This window comes from Tenrec ecaudatus, chromosome 14 (assembly GCF_050624435.1).
Source record: "Tenrec ecaudatus isolate mTenEca1 chromosome 14, mTenEca1.hap1, whole genome shotgun sequence".
Lineage (NCBI taxonomy): Eukaryota > Metazoa > Chordata > Mammalia > Afrosoricida > Tenrecidae > Tenrec > Tenrec ecaudatus.
The window spans coordinates 71,760,702-71,782,786 of NC_134543.1; the positions used below are offsets into that span (position 1 = coordinate 71,760,702).

The 22,085-nt window shown below is 47.4% G+C and overlaps 1 protein-coding gene across 1 annotated transcript in view; it reads left to right on the top strand.

The window, feature by feature from the left end:
- Positions 1-19,592, top strand: part of EGLN3 (egl-9 family hypoxia inducible factor 3) — a 30,022-nt gene extending 10,430 nt beyond the window's left edge. The window contains exons 2-5 of the mRNA XM_075531066.1: positions 9,719-9,838; positions 11,672-11,808; positions 13,702-13,775; positions 14,766-19,592. Coding sequence (XP_075387181.1) covers positions 9,719-9,838; positions 11,672-11,808; positions 13,702-13,775; positions 14,766-14,797 — 363 coding nt within the window. The 3' untranslated portion in view covers positions 14,798-19,592. The remainder of the gene's footprint in view (positions 1-9,718; positions 9,839-11,671; positions 11,809-13,701; positions 13,776-14,765) is intronic.
- The last annotated feature ends 2,493 nt before the right edge of the window (positions 19,593-22,085 follow it).

Consider the following 22,085-nt stretch of genomic DNA (forward strand, 5'->3'; position numbering starts at 1 on the left):
GGACTAAGTATTGGCAGGAGCAAAAAGCCTCTACCTCATCCCACAGAGTGTGTGCTGGTGGTTTCAAACTGTTAACCTTGACTTAGCAGCCCGACTTGTAGGTCTCTAAGCCACCAGGAAGGCCCACTTCCTCCGGGGAATGTGACTAGTGTGGCACAGGAAGGGCAACGATGTCCCTCATGCAGGCTTTGTGCCAGAGGAGGGAACTTTTTCCTCACCTTAGGGATTCCTTGGAGTTCACTAGGTGCTGCTTAGATTTCCTTTACAGTTTCCCCCCTTAGTAGGCCATTTATCTTGTAGTTTTGAAACAAGCCGGAAAACCTTGACCGGTGCTGCCCTGAACCTCGGAATGGTCCTGGGGAGCCTGGCTTCCTTCCACAGCCCAGAGGCGGACGGAGAGCATCCTGCCGTGAGCTGGCCTCAACTGGAGCCAGGGCTGTTGACCAACTGCTCCCAAGCAGACCTGGTCCCTGCCGGAGCTACCAAGATTTCATAGGCCAGAGAGGGTGGGGATTGGAAATACATATGACCCAGCAACCCCTCTGCCCGGAGCATTATTTCCTAGAGAAGATAAGTTATATGCACACCCGTGGTCATAGCAGTACTCTGCAGTAGCAACGAGATGGGAACAATCAAAACGGCCATCCGTGGAAGAATGGATAAATGAACTTGTGTACATGTACACAATGGATGACTACCACACAACATTAAAGAACAACGATTAGTGTGAGGCGTCTGACAATGGGGGTGAATCTGGAGGACGTTAGAGTGGCTGAAATTAGTCACAAAATGAGCAAATACTGTACGAGATCAGAATTTAAAAAGGTTAAGAACGGATCTTCCCACCAAAACATTCTTTGATATGGGTACAAATGATTGGAAGTTGGGGGGCAGGAAGGGAGTCATGAGCTACGGATAGACAAGTGGCAATCGAGTGACGTGGGTTAGGCGAACCCACATACACAGTGAAGGCGGTGAGGAGAGAAATGATGGTGGCAAAGAGAGGCAGACACTGTTAGATACAGTCCTGCAATCGTGGGGCTCCACAAATGGGTGCTTGGATTGACATGCGAGTGAACAGGTGGGAAAGGAAAGGGGTGGGAGTACATACAGATTCGGCAGGGGATGCTTGTACATGTGTACTTCTATTGCAAATAGATCCACAAATGTGGTGGAACATACAATTCATAACTAAACCCCTTGAAGGAATGAGTCACTGAGCTGGGGGTCGGACCATGGTCTGGGCAGGGGGTGGTCCATTGCCACTGCATGGTTCACAAAGACAATGTTCTATATCCTACTTTGGTGAGAAGCAATCGGGTTCTTAAAAGCTTGTGAACAGCCATCTGAGATGCGAATCTTCGTGTTTCTCCAGCCAGAGGAAAGGAAGTTGAAAGGCACAGGAACACAGAGTCGGTCTGTGCCCTTAGCCTACTTAGACCTCCGTGGCCTCATACATGAAGTGGGACAAAGAACAGTTCCTGGTCCGTACCTCCTGGGGTCACTGTGACGATCAAGTGAGGTCATTGGGAAGACCGCCCAATAGTGTTCGTTCCTGATGACCGTTCGCCACTGAATTTCGTGAGTTCTAATTATACATTGAGTTGGTTGCTGTGTGCTATTTCTTTGATTCAGCCAATAGTAGGGAGTGTCAGGAAGCTCATGGAAAAATGGAACTAAAAGATAATGGAAATTTTCCATGAACCCTTTGAAGCCCTCATATATTTTCCCAAGAGCTAAAATGCCCGTGGAAATAGAAGAGGGTGGTTACCGACAGTCTGCTCCTGCTCTCTCACAGCAACCACATGCAAAACCCAACGAAGTCACGCAGGCCCCAGGCCGCCTCCTGCCCGTGATGTCATGGTGGACAGTACTCTGTCGTGACCCCTCAGGCTTTATTGACTAATTTTCAGAAGGTCTCCAGGTCTTTCTTCCCAGTCTAGGATGAGTCGAGAAGCAATACTGAAACCTGTTTGCCAAGGGGGACCCTGCTGGGATTTGAAATCTTGCAGCGCAGCTTCCAGCATGGCAGCAACATGCAAGCCCCCCGAGCACCGCAAGCTGCCCGATGGGTGGGACACGGAAGGTCTGCTCTTTTAGAAAGTTCTTCAGCTTTCTTTTTTAAACCCCTCCCCCCCCCCCATATAGTGGCTGCGTATGAAGTTAACGATCTTAAATTCATTGAGGACTCCAGGTAAAATATTTTCTAGGTTTTGTCTAGCTTAAGAACATTAATCCGAGGTATTTTTCATGGCATGCTTTGATTGGTAGCTACATACGCCGCCCCCCCTTCTCCCCCGCCCCCGCCCCCCCCACCATATAGCTCCATTCCAAAACCAAACCAAACTCACTGCTATCCATTTGATTCTGATTCATAGCAACCCTGTAGGAGGAGATAGGACTGCCCCCCCACCCCTCCCCCCCCCCACACACACACGTGGCTCTGCGAGACTGACTCCCCCTGGAGGAGAAAGCTTCGTCTTCTCATGCGGAGCCCCTGCCGCTTTCAAACTGCTGAATTTGTGGCGAGCAGCCGACCTCGTAACCACGAGCCCACCAGGGCATAGGCATGTATTAGCCATTAATAAAGACCGGCCTTGCCAGTGGTCAGGAGGCGTGGATTCCTTCACGTGGCTTGGGGTGCCTCTGCAGATGAACACGTAAAGCAAACCATCCTAAATTCTCTGACAATCCTGCCATCACAAGCATCCTCTTTCCTTCTCCATTGTCCTCAGAGCATCGAGAGAGGGCCAAGGTGAAGTTTTATGTTTCTGATAAGGCCGCTCTCTTACATCACAGGACAGTGAGTTAAACATTAGGAGTCCTTGCCGCATACTGCCTGGAGGTCTGCTCGCGGTCTTCTGTTGCGATACAAAGAGATAGCACCCGTGTCCATAGGGATCGCTTCAACGGCCAGCGACTTGTGAACGGTGACTCAGGGCAGGTGGCTGCCGGGCTCACGTTCCCCGCAACTAGGAAACCCACTGAGATGATGTGTTGTTCAAGGTGCTACCTGGATACTCAGGGCCGCAGGAAATGGCAAGTGTTCTTATTTGGGGAAAAGGCACCAGAAAGGATGTGGTGAAGTGCCTGCCTTCATGTCCCCAATGCCGGAGTTTGCTGAGTTTCACTGATTTCATAATTGCAAGGAAGTCCCTGTTGGAAAGATTTCTCTGGTGACTGGGATAGTGATCTCGGAAGGGGGCAGGGCTCCCCATTGTATGTTCCCCCAGCGGTCCTTTAGGCAGTGTGCTTGGGTGTGGGCTGGCCGCCACCCTCCCTCACGCAGCGCACGTAGCCCTGTCACTTAGCCATCACCCAGCTGGCCAAGAGCCAGCCCTCCGCGGAAGGGCCTCCTTCCCAAACCCAGGCAGCCTGCATTGACAGGCGCGGTTGCTGAGCCTGTTGACTGTGCCTAATTTGTAGGGCCCTTGGCTGAATCCCTTCCAAGGAAAGGCATGAGCCACAATTCAGACAGGAATGACAATAGTCCCTCACATTCCTGGGCCCAGAGCTTCTGTGACTTCTTGGGGGAGGGTGACTACTTGGATTGTAATCTACTATTTGGTCTCTTCACTCTGGGCCTCTAGTGAAGTTTTATGAAATCTTTGAACTCCTTGACGTTAGAGGGGGTTTCTGGGTGTGGGCTGCACAAGTTACCATTCCATGTGCTTCAACGGATGGAGACCCTGTGTGCGGCTCGGTAGATTGGGCTGCAAAGGGTTTTCAGTGGCTGGTTATCAAAAGTAGCTAGATCTCCAGGCCTTTCTTCTGAAGCACTCTGTGGACACAAACCTCCAACCATACCCCCCAGGCCGCCGTCCCTGCACGTAGGTGATGGCGGTGTTACCTTGCATGGTGGTGGCATTGAGTAGTCAGATTAGTCTCGAACCCTGTGAGATGGAGCACAACTGCTCAGTGTTGTTTTCTTGTCTGTAACCTTCCTGGGGTGAGATTGTGAAGTCTTTTTCCTGCGGAGCACCTGGGTGGGTTATAGATGCCAGGCTTTCACAACGCAGCTCACATCTTTCATGAAAGGGTCTTAAAAGGAACTCAGATACTCAGGAGAATGGATTTGAAGGTTCCAGAGACTGGATACTTGATCAGATGCTCCTGTGGATGGGGGATCCTCAAGTTCATGGTCAGATAAGCCAGGGAACTGATTGATTGAAACTAATAGTGGGAAACCCTGTGCCCTTTTAGAAATTGCTGTCCCCTGAGAAGCGGGTCTGCTCACTTCACCAGAGCCTAGAAGAGGCAGATAGATCATCACTGCTTCCCTATTTCCTTTCTTTCAAATCTTTCAGGATACCCGTCGATTGCCATCACACCCATTGCAACCCATGCGGACTCTGGAGGATAGAGTAGAGCTGAGCCCTAGGATTTCCAGGACCCCAAATCTTTCCTAGAGCAGAAAGCCTCATCTTCCCCACACCGAGTTGCTGGTGGATTCCCGCCTCCGACCTTGTAGCTAGCAACCCACTACACCACGAGGGCTCTGTCTTTTGGGTATACATGGAATTGCTTGGTTGCCTAGGAAATCTGTGTTTAATTTTCTGCGTGCCTGCCAGACATTTTTGCCTATAACTGTCCCATTTGACAACCGCATCAAGCGATGGATGAAGGTTCTACTCTCTCCACCTCTTCATCATACTTGTGATTTTCCATTTTTCTGCTGTCAGATCGACTCGATAGAAGAGGTATCTCATTGCATTTGTTCTATGCATTTTTCCCTACTATGTAATCTATTGAGCATCTTTTCATGTGCTTGTTGGCCTTTTGCGTGTCTTTTGTGAAATGTCTATTTAGACCCTGTGCCTGTTTTTTTAAATTGGGAGTTAGTGGTGGTAGTGCTGCTGCTGCTGCTGCTGTTGGCCCCGCTCAACAGTAAATGTGAACCCCAAGTGTGATGGCCTACAGCTAACTGCTTCTTGGGGTGCAGTCTCTATGAGAGCAGAGCACCCAGATCTTCCTCCCATGGAGCCACGGGGTGAGTATTTCCCTTAGCAGCCAACCACTTAACTCTGGCCGTGAGTCAGAACATCTGTAGGTGCTGTTGATCCACCCTAGTGAGTCATTAAAATTCTGTAAATGTCAATTCATCTCCCCAGGAAGTTTTGGCACATGACAAACCTATACCGAAGACATCTGATCTGTGTCCACGTTGTTGTGCGGCATGTCTGCCACATGATTATACCGCCGTGGCCGTGTTGTGATTGTTCCAAAGTCTCTCCTTCATATACTCCAACTCCCTCCTCTGGCTTGATGAGGCTCAGATAGCAACTCAACTCCACGGGTCCACTTCCGGAGTTTGTTCCTGCCCCGTGCACAGATTGGCACGGAAGTGAGTGGGTAGTAACTGAAGAGAAGCTTGCTTTTCAGTGCGCCCTTCACCTTGTGGTGTGTATGTGTTTGGCATGTCAGAGACCAGCCTAGCTGGGAATGTGCCCAAGCCAAGTCCCATCTGTGGCAATGGTCCAGAGAATGCACGGATGACATTGGCTGGGTGCAGTTTCAACAGACCCACTGAGGCTCACAATGATTTCCTTCCATTGTTCCAAACTTGATGCATGTGGCTTCAGGATTCAGGAGAGGGAAAATATGCACTCTGGCTAGAAAAAAAAAAACAACCTCTGTTCTTCTCCCTTGAGGTTATCAGACACTTTGCTGGCAGTTAGAGGTTTTGTCCTAATAGAAAAGAGCCCTCTTGGGGCCACCACCATGGGAGGAAGGTGTGGCAGTGGCAGTCTGCTTCCTTAAAGAGTTACAACCTTGGAACCCAGTGGGGGCAGTTCTGTGTGTAGGTTCACTCACACAAAACAATAAAAACCCCTTCACCACTATCAAGTCAATGTCAACTCCACTGGATGGCAGTAGGTTTGGTTCCTAATAGAAAACTCCCTGGAATCGGTAGCAATTAGCAGAAAATGCTCTTCTTGGAGGTTGCATCCATTGTTATTCATTCTTTGCAGGAGCCCTGGGGGCATAGTGGGTTTGCATGTTGGGCTGCAAACCACAAGATCAGCAGTTCAAAACCACCAGCTACCTCACAGGTGAAAGATGAGATTTTCTACTCCTGTAAAGAGGAACCTGCCTTACAGGGTCGCTAGGAGTTAGAACTGACTCGATGGCAGGGATCTGTTTTATTTATTTTTTGCAGTAGATTTTCACAGGCTGCTCTCTTGCCTTTTCCTGGGATGGGATGATTAAACTAGGTCTTAGATCTTCTTGGATCTTTATGGGAAAGAAACGGAGCCTGAGATTACACAACTAGTTGAGAGTGAAGTGGATGGCAGGCACCCAGACCTCTGACCTTTTCCTCCAAGAACCGCATAAGAATATAAGTTTATCTTGTACTGATGGGGTCCTTTTTCTTTTCAGAGCGTCACAGTTGGGGTGGCTGAGGCGGTGGGGCACCCAGGCTGTAATTGTTTGTGGTTTAAGTGACTCTCATTATTGGCTCAGTAGTGGCTTCCCTAATCCTAATAGCTGACTTCCTTTATCCCTTCCTTCCCAGTGAGGCCCCTCCCTCCTGTTTGTCTTCTACCAGTCACCTCTCCTGAAGTCACCCTTTGCTTGGCGGTACTGTTAGGTAGCAGAACAGGGACCAGGCTGCCCACCGGGCATATGCCAATTCAAGCCCAGAATCCAGATGGGTGGCTGGTATACCAGGATTGGCCCAATTGAGGCCAGGTTGGCTTAATTTAGCCAATGAGGTCAACCAGTACCATCAACCACACCTCCCAGTGGAAGGTCCTAAAAACCACAACTTGAAGACCACTGCCTTCTTTACCCTCCCCCCATCTAAGTCCCCCACCCCAGCTACTCCTCTGTTCTCTTGGGGGGTGGTGGTGGTGTGTGTGTAGTCATGTGTTCGGTTAACTGAAACTTTTATCTTTCATAAAAACTCACTTGGATCACAAACCAGGCTTCGGAGTGAATTTCTTTCTCGGGCAAAGCCAAGACTTGAAGTATTTCCTGCCCGCGGGCTCTTAACAGTACCATCGTTTGTTAAATCTTGATGGCTCAAAATCCCACCTTCTCCGGAGTGCTCACGTCAACAGCCCCCCTTCAGCTCTAAGAGGACATGGACATTTTAGGTGTCCACAGGGAGTGTGTGGCCCCTGTGCGCTGTATGAGGGTCTGAAGTGTGGGTCATGGTGATTTAGATCCTCGGAATGCCACGTTACCGCGCAGCCTTATTATTCTGGTTTGTAACATGGCCGAAGCTTTGGATGGCGCCTTCCTGCCTTCCCGCCGCCACTGGAGTCACTTAGAGCATTGAAGCTGACTGCCCGAGCTACTTCAGCATCAGCGTGGGATTGTCCCGATGGGTCATTTGTAACCATGATCTCTGGTAGGGTACAATGACTCCTTGTCCAAGCTACTCCCGGCACTGCTGGCTTCTCCAGACAACACAGGTTCAACGAGAAGCAGGTTGATTGAGCAGTAAAGCCTGGACACACTGGGGTCCAGCCCCCAGGGGGTCCACGCGACTGCAAGGGCGAAAGCTGGGAGATGCCTCCAGAGCTGGCAGGCCCCTCTTTATGTCTGGCAGGGGCTGTTGAGCCTCAGGACTGTTTTGTTTTGTTTTTAAAGGTGGTTGTCCCTTGTTAGCTGGGACCCCCGACTATGTCCTTATTTGGAAGGGCTCTGGGTGGTCAGACCCGGGAGCCTCCTTGTTTCTGGTCTGTGATGATTCATCAGTCAGGTGGCTTTCCCTCCATACATTGTGTTAAACTAACTAAATAAACTATCTCATACATGATTGAGGAGACCCAAAATAACCAAACACATTGCTTGCTCATTGACCCTAAACAGGGCAGGACTGCTCCTGTGGGGTTCGTAGGCTGTAACCGGAACTGGGGCAGAAAACCTTCTCTTGCTCCGAGCAGCAGCTGGGGACCCAACATGTTACCACTGAGCCGCCCCGGCTCCTCTGTCTCCCTAGAGAAATATTAAGAATATCTCTGTGATTTTATACTTTATTATTATTTTTCCTACTTTGTACCATAAGTTTCCCATGAACAGAGAGGTGAGTGGGCCTCTGAGCATCATCTGCAGCAGGTTTGGGCCAGGCAATACAGGCAGCACTCACGGAAAGGAAGAGCGCTGCAAGTCATGGCCTGACTTGACCAGCATCAAGAAGACAAGACCAGCGTTGAGAACTGTGTTCTGAGGATGTGTTTGTAGTTGTGCGCATGAAAGGGATGTGCTGTGTTGTCTACTGCTAACAAGTGAGGGTGTGGCTTCCTGAGGACCCTTCCGTCTTCCTCCTCCTGTCTGAGCCAGTGGTTCTCCACCTTCCTCATGCCGTGACCCTTTCCAACACTTCCTCATATGGTGACCCAGCCGTAACATTGTTTTCGTTGCTACTTCATAACTGAAAATTTGCTACTGTTAGGAATCGTCATGTAACTAACTATCTGATATGCAGGATGTGTGTTCATTGTTACAAAATGAACATCATTAAAGCATAGTGTGATGAATCACACAAACAATATGTAATTATATATTGGGAAATATGTATTTCTAATTGCAAATACATGAAATTTTGTCTTGAAGTATGGTGTAGCATGGTTGACAGTCTTCACGCCGGGTACTTGGATGTGGGCGTATCTGCATGTGGGCAGACCCGCCTGGAGATGGATTGAGGAGCCATATCGCAGTTCCTAAGACCATTGAAAATATGTGTTTTCCAATGGTCTTACGTGACCCCTGTGAAAGGTCATTGGACCCCAAAGGGGTCTCAACCCACTTGTTGAAAACCATTGGTCTAAAGGATTCCATTGAGTAAGCCTGACCTTTTCCTCCTCCTTGATTACTTCAATCCATTGCAAATGTAAGAATCGTGAGCCATTGTTCCAAGAATGCTGGGTTCAAATTTTAATATGACTAAGAATTACCAGGGCCATTCTAAGTAACTGTGAGGTTGGAAGTTGGAGTCTACCCCGAGGCACTTCAGCAAAGAGCCCTGTGGGAAAACCTGCCATTGAAAACCCTCTCCAGCATTGGTTCTACCCTGACACAAGAGAGTACCCCACAAGAGACACAATCTACTTGACTACACAATTCGCCTTTTTATTAGTTTATGATACTGGAATCTGATTTTCCATGAAGGAATATTGAAAAGAAGCCGGGTAATCTAATGATGGAGATGAGGTCATTTAAAAGGGGAAAAAACTCCCCCAGACCCCCAAGCAACCACATCTACTGCCCTTTATTCTCACTAAATGATACCCAAACCTGCTGCCATCTGGTCCTTCAGCTCCTAGGGACTTACAGGGTGGAGTCGACCTGCCCCCGTGGGTTCCCAGGACTGCAGCCCTTTCTGGAAGTAGAAAGCCCATCTCCCTCCCACGAAGAGCTGGGTGGTCCCAACTGCTGGTGGTAGAGTTAGCAGCCTATTGCTCACCTCTCTGTGCCACCAGTGCTCCTTGGTACAATCGACTGACTTAATGGGCTCTCTGAAATGTTCTAGAGCTGGGAGAAGGTCATCTAACCAGGTTTCTCCTTAGGGTGAGCCATGACCTCTGGCCTTATTGTTACCCGTTTAGACTGGAGAGTCCATATTTAACGAATTGCGGTGAGACGCCAGCAGCTACGTGTATGTGCTGAAGAGTGGTCGAGGATGCTGCGTGTACCGGTTGTAGATGTTGACCAATGGGAGCAGATGGTCTCAGCTTTGCTCACCAGCTTTCTTGGGATTTCTTCCTAGGCGATGGTGGCTTGCTACCCAGGCAATGGAACAGGTTATGTTCGCCATGTGGACAACCCCAACGGGGACGGCCGCTGTATCACCTGCATCTACTATCTGAACAAGAATTGGGATGCTAAGGTACTTTGGTAACCTCACCCTACATTCCCATTGTGTCAAAGACTCACTGCCATCCAGTTGATTACGACGCATAATGACCCTATAGGATGGCATAGAACTGCCCCTGTTGGTTTCTGAGACTATCTGGTTATGGGAGTAGAAAGCCTCCTCTTTCTCCTGAGGAGCAGCTGGTGGATCTGAACTGCTGACCTTGTGGCTAGCAGCTCAAGGTGTAACCACTACACCACCAGGCTAGAAGCTAACAATTCCAGTAATACAGAGTTTTGAGTTGAAAATAGCCCCATCTCCCACTAATAAATCTGTCCTAATTTTGTGTTTTTACTTTTTTTTTCTCCTATGGAATTAGGTGAGTTGAAAATAATCTCTATGATTCAATGCGTTTGGGAGTAGAGGTGTAAGGGAAGGGTAGTTGAAAAAGAGAGGGTAATTGAACATTATTTTAGAAACAGTGGTCTTTTTGTTTTTTATTTGTGTCTAATCCAGAGTTGATAGACCTTTTAATGAAGCATAGGCGGGTCTTCCCTCCCATCAGCAGCACGGAGAGAATGCCAGGAAAATAGAACTGCAGGACATACAGCTATCCCACAGGCCTCTCTCTCGCTGCTGGTGGTGACACGTCTGGTTTGCGGCTGCTTGCCGGGGCTTACTATGGTTTGCGAATGCCAAAGCTTGGGGCTTATTTTTGGCTTCGGAACATAAAGAGAGCGGTGTGTAGTCTGGTTCCACGCTTATAGACATCTGTGTGGACTCTGTATGCTCCCTGAAGCTCAGAATGATTTAGGAATCTGGGAAGTCAGAGAACTTTTCAAGCTTGTTTGGCTTTTGAACCTTCTGCATCTCCACTTCCTGCTAGTGAAGACAGGCACTGGCTGTCAGAAAGCAGTGGTGTTTTATCCCGGCTCAGGAAGCCGAAACCTGGGAAACCAGCGAATCAGTGACAAATGTGCTCTCTTCTCCCTGTTTGGAACGTGGCTGGAATACATCTGGGAGGTTTCCTTTAAAGCACTGTGAGGGCTGGTCCGGGCGAGACACTGCACTCATCAGGCTGGTGACAATAAATTGTAGCATGTGAAGTCATTTAACAAATAAGTGACATGGGGAAACAGTGGCTAGGTGAGGCCTGAATTCTGCCCTCGCGGTGGTTTAAACTAGTAGGGTAGACAAGGTAAACGTGTAAAAAGGTAGTTTGCGGAAGAGAGATGATGTCATAAAAGGTAATGTAATGTCAGGTGCTCTGGGCATTCTGAAGAGGCCGTGACACCCAACTACTGGGGCAAGATAAGGAACCAGCGGAGTTCAGAAGAAAGTAGCAAATTCCAGTCAGAGAAGAAGGAGTATGAGAGATGATTACTAGATAGCTGTTAGAATTAGCTTGAAATTGCTGGGCTATTTTTTAGGTCAAAAAGAGTCGAATATCAGAGTCCATGAAGTTCAACCTGGGAGAAAGACTGGGCTTTCTACCCTGCGAGACAGTTGCAGCCTAGGAAACCCACAGGGGCACTATGTGTCAGTGTTGTGCAATGGCAGTGAGTTGGGGGTTTTGTTTATTTGGTACTTCATTTACTCCATTTTGTGTCCTTTGTGTCATCCTTTGGGAGGGGGAGAGATAAGGAGATGGTTCTACCCAAGTTTGCAGAAAAACTTTTATTTCACAAGCTGGTGGTAGAAAATTTGGTAGAAAGCGTGAGGTTGAAGTACAAGTTCGTGGGTCATGCAGGCGGGGAATAAAGCTTGGACGCTGACAGTCCCTGTGCCTAGAAGGGGCTGAACTGTTGTTATCAGTGGACCTAGGTCTGTGACCAGAACCTAACCTGCTTCCTTCGTGGCTCTCAGCTGCACGGTGGGATCCTACGGATATTCCCAGAGGGAAAATCCTTCATAGCCGACGTGGAGCCCATTTTCGACAGACTCCTCTTCTTCTGGTCGGACCGCCGGAACCCACATGAAGTTCAGCCTTCCTATGCAACCAGGTAAGAGCCGCGGGCTCCCACTATTTTCTGGAGGAGCTTGCCGGGGAAACTCCAGTTTCTGTGGATACTGGAGACCCACCACACCCCAAAGCTGCTCAGAACTCTGTGAGGAGTTGTTAAATAGTCAAAGGGAAACGTATTCTCTGACATATCAAGCCATGTCCAGAAGTAACCCCATTCAGCAACTCCTTTCCGTTAGCTGAGCGGATTGGATTCTATATTCTCTGTGTTGTTTCTCTTCTTTTTTTCAGTCCAATGCTGAGCTAGCCTTTAAGAATGTGGGCTATCCCACACAGCCCGTATCCAAAATTCTGCCTGCTGTAAGAGGTGGGAGGAGACTACATCTTGAGAAAAGAAAGGCCTTTTGTTTTTCTTCCAGATTTTTTTCCCCTTTTGACCTTTCCTTGGCTTAACATTGCTGTAGGATCGCTGGCTCCATGTCCCAACAGTTAGACGGTTAAATCAGACACTTTCTCTAGCACATGCAGGATTTTCAGAGTATCAACCCGACTAAGTTACAGTTGCCTTTCTGAACCGCAAACACAGAGGTGCATGCTAGGTGTCAAACTAGAAACCAGTAACTAGCTCTCTTACCCAACTGGTTACCTGTGGCTTGTTCCCGGGGCACAGTGCCTGGGTCCTGTCGCTTGTAGTAGAATTACTTGGTTTTCCCTAATCCACAGTGACTGTGACTTCATAGAGCAAAAAATTTAGCAAATGTTGGTGGAAAGCTCTTGGGGGGCAAAAAAGATCTAACGCTAATAGAAATCTCAATTTCTGACAATAATTATACAGAGAAACTTTTTGAAAGCCCAGTCATCAAATGGCTCCTATTACATGATGAAATTCAGTTAATGTGACTGCAATAGAATGCTTAAGGATATCACTACTCAATTGCTTCCTTGCCCCAATGTGCAGAAGCTAAAGGAAAAGGGCAGGTCTTTTAAAACGTCCTGTGATCTGAGTAAGTTTCTTCAAAGCATCACCAAGTTTACCTCCTCCTCTCTGAGTCCCCATCATCTTGCGTCTCCCAGTCGTTAACAGCACATCTCACGTCCTGGTTCTTTCTGTGTGGGAGACAGCTGAGACTTTCTACTCCCATAAAGAGTTACAGTCTCGGGAACCCATAGGGGGCAGTTCTATCCTGGCCTCTCGGGTCTCTGTGGGTTGAAATTGACTCAGAGCAGGGAGTTTGGTTTGGGGGTTATCCGTTTCTGTGGGAACTCTGCTGGCCAAGTAGCTAAATTTCTTGGCCACTTAACAGCAAGGTCAGCAGTTCGACTCTGTCAGCCACTCTCCGATGGAAAGATGTTGCAGTCTGCTGCCGCAGATGTAATCTACGTCTGTTGAGTTGAAGCCTGCTCATAGCAACCCCGTTAAGGTGGCCAAGGTTGTAAACCCTTCTGGAAGCAGGCGCCTCTTTCCCCCACGGAGCCACTGGTGGGTTGAGCTATGCCCACGTGGTAAGCAGCCCAGCTCCTAGTTTACAGAAGCGGCATGGGGGCAGTTCTGTCTGGTCTTACAAGGTGGCTAACGTGGCAGAATCAGCGGGGCGGCAGTGGGTTTTATCCTTTCTGTGCTGAGCTGGTTGCAGTGTTGGCTGACTTGCTGACTCTCCTGATGAGAGCGTGGGTTCCTGGAGGAAGAAGATCAGCTCAAGCCTCCCAATTCCCCATGTTCCTGGTGCATACTTGGCATTCTTTAAACCTATTATTACATTGAAATGGAATTGAAAGTGGAGAAGTTTATTTTAAGGTAAAATCTGATCTCTAATAATAGGGAGCCCTTTAAATGTTGGCTTTGCAAAGATTTTGATACAAGAGACAGTTTCCAGAGAGTGATCCCTTTCCTTTTAGGATTTCTCTGCCTCTCACGCCTGCTTATCTTTCACAGATACGCCATGACTGTTTGGTACTTTGATGCTGAAGAAAGGGCCGAAGCAAAAAAGAAGTTCAAGAACTTAACAAGTATGTGTTCAGTGTTTTTCTGTGACTTGTGATCAACTCAGACCAGGAGTATTACTCAAGATTAGTTACCTTTTAATCACGAATGTTAAGCGACGCACGGTAACATAAAATGTTACCTATGATTGGGTACAGGTTACAAAGGAACTAGAGCCGAGCCCAGCGATGATGGTTTTTATTATTAGGCGGGTTTTAAGTGCAGTATTATATTTGTGTGGGGCAACAAGTCACAATATAAAAATGGGCCTCATGTATGTCGACTGAATGAGTGGCATGGGATTTAATACCCTTCCTGGCCCTCCAGACAGTTGTAAGACACCATTTCTCAAGATATGTTCCCTTGAAGTACTGGTCCTGGCGAAGTGGGTTTGTGAGACAGTAAATTCCTGGTCTGCAAAAAAGCAGGAAATGCTGCCCAGTGTGTCCATTTCTTGAAGCATCCCAGTACTCACTGACACATAAATCCTGCAGTAAGGGAAGATACGTAACATTGCATAACCCCCACGACCCATTCGGAGTGGATTCCCATCAAACACCACAGTGAACACATTGCAAAAAGCCCTATTAGGAGACACTCTGCCCAAGTGTGTTCTATAAGATATGAAATATGGACCGGAGGCTGTTTTGTGACTTGAGTTCATAGGTGTTACCAATGGGTAATGAGCTTGACTGCTAACCAAAAGTTGGCAGTTCACATCTACACCAAGATGCTTCAGAAGAAAGGTCTGGTGATCTATTTATTGGGGGAGGGGTGCGGGGGGCAAAAAGCCAGCCATTGGCAGCCCTTTGAAGCACAGATTTACTCTGAAATATGTGAAGTTGCCATGTGTTGCAATTGACTCAGTGGTGTGTGTGTGTGTGTGTGTGTATGTGTGTGTGTGTGTGTGAGAGAGAGAGAGAGAGAGAGAGAGAGAGAGAGAGAGAGAGAGAGAGAGAGAGAGAGAAATTAAACCCATTGGTTCTAACTATTAGCTTTCTTTATTCCGTGCCCAGGGACAGCTGAATCTGCCCTTACTGAAGACTGACTGGAGCGCCGAAATCTGCCGACAGTCATTCATGTTGGTGATGCTTCCTTAGCTCTTCTGAAGATGGCCTCTTTTGTAACTCAGTGACGAGAACCTCTCCCTGCTGCCGGAATGCCTCCCATAGTTCACCCCCATCTTGCGTGTGGTACTTGGTGTCTTCTCCCTAAGACTTCATTGGCCTTCAGACACCGTCTTTGCCAACTTTTTTGCTAACTCCAGAAATACCTGCAGACAACCTTGCTGATCGATTTTGGCATCACTGGCTGTCAAGATGCGAGCATGACGGACAGTGGGGGAGGAGGGGGATTGGAGCTCACTTGCACTTTATGTTCACTTTCGGATGTGAAAAGAGGAGATTATCAAAAGAAGGTGGGGGTGGGGGGGGAGATGACAGACGCCATAGAGAGGCATCGTGAAGCCTCAACAGCCGGAAGAAACAGAACTGTGCGCCGTCTGAATAATTTCCAGATGTTCTTCAGCCAGGGCTGTTAGGTGTCTGGATAATGAGCGCAGCCTGAGGACAGCATTTCCTCCAGAAAGAGCTGCTGCCACAGTCATCCTCCTGTAAGTGTCTTATGGGACGGCACTCCTTTTTCCTGGTCCGATAGCCTGGACTTTCTGCCGCTGGCCATTTTCCTGAAAATGGACTTTGCTGAAAAAAAAAAAAGGACATCATTTATCTTCTGTTTTCATTTTCCAATCTGGAAATCTTGAGCCTAAAGCTAGGCATTAATTGTTTGGGTTGCTTTTTCGTTGTTGTTGGAATGGAATTTGAATTTAAATCAAAGGGGGGGCATCTCCTCAGTAGTTTTAGGGTCAACTTCTGATAATGGTGTAACAAACCCTTGTCTAGTGATATACATTAAACATGTGTGCATCTTGAACCATATGAGGTGGGGCTGAACATGTGGATGTTTCCTTTGATCATGAGCGTGTCTTACATATTTCACAAAGTCAGAAAGAACAGGGTGCCACCTTTTAAAAAAGGAAATTGAGATAAATCCTGAGAAGTTGACTGAGTTTCACTTCGGCACTGTCTGTCCCTCACAGACGTTCATCAGCAGATGACTCCCTGAGGCAACGGTGGTGGGCACGGTGGCCAGGATTGTGGCACTTCCCAGAACGGGAAGGGTTTGATGCCTGCGCTTTGCTGGTCCTTCTGCCTCAGCAAACACAGGTTCCATTCCCTCCATCAACGCCCCTTGTACGAAAGTTACACATCCTGGCTTTCAATTTCACTATGGCATTTTAAAAATCCCTTTAGTTGCTTGCTTAAAAGTCCCATGAACATGAAAGAGCCAGGAATATTTCTATGTCATTTTGGGACTTTCCAACCAGGATATTTGTTTTTTCCTTATACGGTTTTGGAAAATTTCCAGAAAAGACTTGTCCTCACTCATTCTTAAAGTTACTCTTTTTTAAAAAAAATTGTACTTATGACTTTCCAACTTATGCATTATCTCAAACCAAACTCATCACTACTGAGTGGAAGATGACCCATAGTGACCCCATAGGACAGGGTACAACTGCCCCGGTAGATTTCTGAGACTGTAACTCTTTACAGGAGTAGAAAGCCCCATCTTTGTCCCACAGAGCAGCTGCTGGTTTTGAACTGCTGACCTTGCAATTAGCAGCCCAATGCATAACCAGTGTGCCACCAGTGCCCCTCATTTAAGATGATCTTATATCCTGTGTTGTCCCAAACAACACAATCTACTTTTTCATGTAGGTTGTAATACTGGTCGCAGTAGCCACCCAGAATTCACAGACAGTACTCACGACTGAAGGGTTTAACAGGGGAGTCAACAGGTTACCACACACGTCAGGAGCAGTCAACACAAGGATTCAGTCCACAGAAACACCCCTCGCCAGTCGGCAACCAAGTCCTTTTCCAGGCCTCCGTTGCTAAGCGTCTTCCCTTGGCGCATACCTTTGTGGGCCACAAAGTCAGCCTACCTGTCACACTGTCACACAGCTTGGAGTCTTGGGCCAGACGAGGAGAAAGTACCTCATAGACTCCAGGCGGCCCCTCTGAGTCTTTGTGCCAGGTCTCTGGTGCACCTGGTGTCTGTGGCCCCCCCACTTCAGATGCAGATCTTGGGCCTGCTCTTCCAAGGCCCTCAGTTTTCTCCGTGTCCCAGAGGACTCTTACACAGCCGAGACGGCTGTGATGAGGGATGGTTTGCCTTTAAGCAGAACCTACCTCCAAGGAAAACCAAGGGTGGTGTCTTAATTACACCTCCTAATAAAAGAGTCTTACAGATGCCCCCGAGGAATCAAAGGGGGTGTGGTTTGGTTCACACCCTCTAAACGAACGTAACTTTAATCCCATTGCAGTCCTGTCCATTAGAATGTATTGTAGAGAGACACCTTCTGTTACAAGTTCACTAGAGTAACACACTCATTAATGCTCATCTGGATGTAAGAGAGCTTTATATCAAGAAGCAGTTACCTTGTATACTGGTGTGTAAGCTGAGTTTTTCAGCACATTTTTACTTTTATGGTCAAATTAGGTGCCTTGGCTAATATTCTAGGTGGTTTATACTCCAGTGTATTCAGTATATATCAAGAAAACATCCCAGCCCATTCCAGGTCAAGTCCGTATAAGCTCAGTGAAGACAGGCTTTTTCCCTTTTGTACGCTTTAAGCAGTGACACGTACCTAACTTGTAAAAATAATGCCTAGCACACAGTAGGGGCCCAGTAAGTCCTTGTTGAATAAGTCTGCTCTGCTGTGCTGGCATGCCCTGCTGACGCTCATTCCCTTCATCTGTGGCAGAAAGGCTTGCAAGCATGTTTTCACACCTTCTTTCTATCACCGTGAACTTACCAATCTAGGTTGTTTTCAAAAACCTTGGCCACAGGGTCACTTCATATTGCTTACCTGTTTGACTTATGAATCTGTACATTGAACAGCTTTTTTTAAATTAAAAGATCATTTTATTGGGGGCTCTTACAGGCCTTATTACGACCCACACATTGATTGTATCAGGCACATTTGTACATATGTTGCCTTCCTCCTTTGCTAGCCGTTTCTATTGAGCCGCTGGTATCAGCTCCTGTTTTGAACCCTCCTTCCCCCCATATTGACCAGCTTTTGAGAGTTGTTTCAGATAGGTCACTAAGTCCATTTCTGCTTAGAATCACTTATTTTAAAACTTCAGTAAGAGAAAGAAGAGCGAGTTTATTTGCTACGTTATGTTCTGTAAAATGACCGACTCAACTTGGCTTTTCCATAATTCCTAATATTAAGGGAATGACAGTGACAGGATTCTACAGGAATATCATGGTGTGGGTCCAGTAGTAGATAGCATGCATTTTTCATCTGCAGTCAATATTTTGACTTGCCCAAAGAACTGGCCTTTTAGGTCTTGCTTATTTCTTCCATACGAAGGTCCTATAGACTGATAAGCTCTATTAGGGCTGTAAAATATATATATATATATATTGCCTGCTGGAAGATTCCACTGGAAAATATAGTTATGATAACCCTGGGCATTTGCTCTCCGACAGTCCACTTAGGCCAGGACTCAGCCCTGCTGATGAAACATTATTTGGCAAATAATGTGATCAATTTCATTTGTATTCCTGGCAATGAAATGTTAAGAGCCTACCTCACCGTTACGTCACCTAAATAGAGCAGAGTCCTTGGCAGCAGATTAAATTTTGAACCAAAGATCCAATTTCATGAGAATGAAAAATCTTACCTAAGTGCATTAAATAGATCTTTAGTAGAGTGGTTAATACCAATTAAGTGTCGGGCTGTCTGAATCACGAATTATCCATTCAGACATAACTGTGTTTTTCTCCTTTAGATAACTAGAGTTTGTTAGGGGCTGGGTCCTGCCCATTGCTTTCGGCCAGTGGGTCTTGAAAGGCCTGCTGCTGTTTTAGAAAGCACTGCTGGGAAGTGTCATGCTGGTTCAGCAATTTGTAGAAAGCAGGAGTTTGGACATGAAGGGCCCTTTAATATTTGATCAACTCTGAAGACAAGCACAGGGGATGTTCCTAGCGAAATGGTTTTAAATGAAAAAAAAAAGTTAAAAATGGCTTCTGTCCTGAGTCTCGAACAGCATGAGATGATCGATCCCAGGTGAGGGAGGTGGAGAGAGGCTATTGTCAGGAGAACAGGAATGGAGAAAACACTCGGCTCCTTTCAAAAGGAAGTAGGCTACAGTTGAACGCTGCTCTTGCATAACCTACGCTGATTTATGTTAAAGACCCCATCTGCTTTCTGGCTCAGACTTAGATGGCAGCTGTTGTCCCGTCACCTCCAACCCTCCAACTCATGGTGACTCCATGCAGAACAAAGTGCTGCCCAGCCTTGTGCCACCTTCCAGGTGGAAGCAGGGTCATTATGCCTTTCTTCCTAGTAACCTCTTCGTCCAAGAAGCTCCGTTGAAACCTGCCTCTCAGGTCAGCCCCGCTGTTTCTTTAAATACTTGTGGCCTAGTTTTCCCGATCTGAGCACACAGGCCGCTGTAGTATGATCGACAGATGGGTGACGAAGACTCAAGGTACTCCCTGCTATCTGGTAAGCAAGCGTTGGTCTGCTGAGCGCAGTCGGCAATTCAACCCGCTGGCCTCTGGAGGAAGATGATGCTGTCTGCTCCCAGAAAGGTTTGCAGCCTCTAAGCCCTAGAGAGGGTTGCTATGTGGCAGAACCGACTCAGTGGCAGTAGGTGTTTGGGTAAATGGGCTCTTGGTATGCTGCTGTCTTGCTACGTTGATAAGTTAGGTCCTTTGAGAAATTGCTTTTAACTTCTTTGTATGGTGAGCCACAGAGGGTCAAGAGCCATCTGTTAGAAAAGCTGAAGGGGTGGGCGGGGAGTCGGGATGGTGTAGCATGAATCTAAATACTTAGGGAATACTTGTATGCCGGGTCCTAGGCTATGTCTGTACATGTTCACTCTTTGCACCCACTGCGAGACAGCTCTCTCTCTGACACAGGAGGACACAGCGTCAGAGAGGTTAGGTAGTTTGTCCAGGTTGGACAGTGATGGAATGGCATACCATGATTTGTCTCAAGGCTTCTAGGCCCTCCATGTTTGTTGCCTTTGGTATCTCTTTCCTGCAGAGCAGATGCCAAATGAGAGCAGTCATGAATGGAGTTGGGGATGGGGAGCTTTCAATGCCTGCTGCTTGAAAGTCTACAGTGTTGTTTATGGTCATCAATAAGGCTCTAGTGCCCAGCAGTCTAAAAGAACTCTCAATTATTTAATAAAAGCCCCAGAAGTAGAAAGTACCAACTCCATAGTTGAATTCCTGTGTTAGTCTGGATTGACTAGAGAAACAAACCCAGAGACATTCATGTACAAGAAAGAGTTTTATAAACAAGAGCAATTGTACTTTAAGAAAACATCCCAGCCGACTCCAGATCAAGCCCATAAGTTCAATATTACCCTTTATGTCTATACTAGTCCATAAATTCCTCTTTAGACTCATGCAGCCATGCAATGATGCTGAATGCAGGAAGACGACAGGCCAGTGGGTGGAAAGTCTTATGGATCCAGTGGCGGTGGAAGCACCTCATCTCAGCTCTGCCGTGGGTCTCCATGTGACTCCTTCAGCTCCAGGGCTCTGGCTGCCATCAGCGTAGCTCCCTGTGACTTGTCAACAGGATTGTGTGGCAGAGAGAAAGTATCTGGCCTCTGGTAGCTATTCATCTCTGTGCCTCCAATTGGGGTCATCAAGCTGAGATCTGATTGACAGGCTAGACTCCACCCCTTCACAAGGTGACAGGAGATTATGTAACTGCCACAATTCCTCTTTGGCTTTGCAGTGAGTTCTTTCCCACAAGCCTCACCCTGCCACAGAGGAATGCTGGGCTGATACTCCTCACGGCTGCCATGAGCTCGATGGGGCTCGTACTGGCCTCGTTAGCTGAGTGGAGCAGCCTGGGGTTTTCTGGATCCAGCAGAACTGTCAGGCAGTGGGCCTATTGTTCCTCTGTCGCTGTGTAGGGGTACTTTGAGGAGAACATCAGCATGGGCCCACCTACCCATGAGTTGGAGGTGAGATGTCTGCGGTGGTCTGTTACTGACACTTCTTTCCTGAGTGAGTCAGAAATGAAGTTAGGAGATCGAGCCCTGTCATCTTCAGAAGTACTTTCCGCACCTTGAGTGACCCTGAGGGAAGAATTACAGACGTTTCTCGTTCTCAAAGACAAGCGGGAGTACATCTCTCATTCTCAAAGACTCACGGGAGTCTCGATCGAAGCTTTTGAAGATGGACTGTGGAAGGATACAGGGAGCCCTGGTGGTGGAGTGGTCACGTGCAGGGCTCCCAACCGAGATTGAGCAGTTCAAGCCCACCAGTGGCCCATGGGAGAGCCAGTGACAGTTGTCTTCTGTCACGATGTGCGGCCTTAGAAATCCCAGCAGGTGGTTCTACTCTGTCCTATAGGATCCCAATGGGGTTTGGAATGGGCTATGGAATGATACCTTTTGAATCCAATTACACATCACTCGTTTGGTTCCTGTGAACACGAGGAGTGTTGAGAGGCACCGAATATCTGTAGCTTTTGAATCTTGTTTGTTTGACCTTTGATAAACTAAGCACTTATAACAGCTTTTTTGGAAGCAGTTGGGACTTAAGCTCCCTAGTGTTGAAATTCCTCAGAACCTTTGTACAGATCATTTGGTGACTCATCGTTTAAAGTTTGGGAAACACCATCGAGAGAGGATGGCTGATGTGGTTCATTGTCTCAGTTTTGTCAACGCATGGAAAAATAGTTGAGGAAGATTCATTATTTTAAATGCATTAGGAGCCATACGTTATACCGTACCAGTTACTGTCAAGTGGATTAAAAAAATAAAACCTCAGTCTCACTGCCACTGAGTTGCTTCTGACTCACAGTGATCCTGTGGGACAGGGTAGGACTGCCCCGTGGGCTTCTACCGCAACTCTATGGGAATAGAAGTCTCTCTCTCTCTCTCTCTCTCTCTCTCTCTCTCTCTCTATATATATATATATATATATATATATATATATATATATATATCTTTCTGTGTGTGTCTCTTCACTCAGCTGGGGTCAAGTGCTGGGTTTGGATGAGGAGACCTGAGCAAGACACTGAGGGAGGGCTTTTCAGAGATTGTGAAACATTCATGAAGGCCACACACAACTTGCTGTCAAGTTGGCTCTGACTCACCCACTCCTATTTTTAGAAGCTGGTGGTCAGGTCTTTCTTCTGAGGCACTTCTAAGAAGACTCAAACCTCCAACCATTTCTGTTAGTAGCCATATGAGCTGACTATTGGAACTCTGTTCCACTCTCAGACTCCCCAG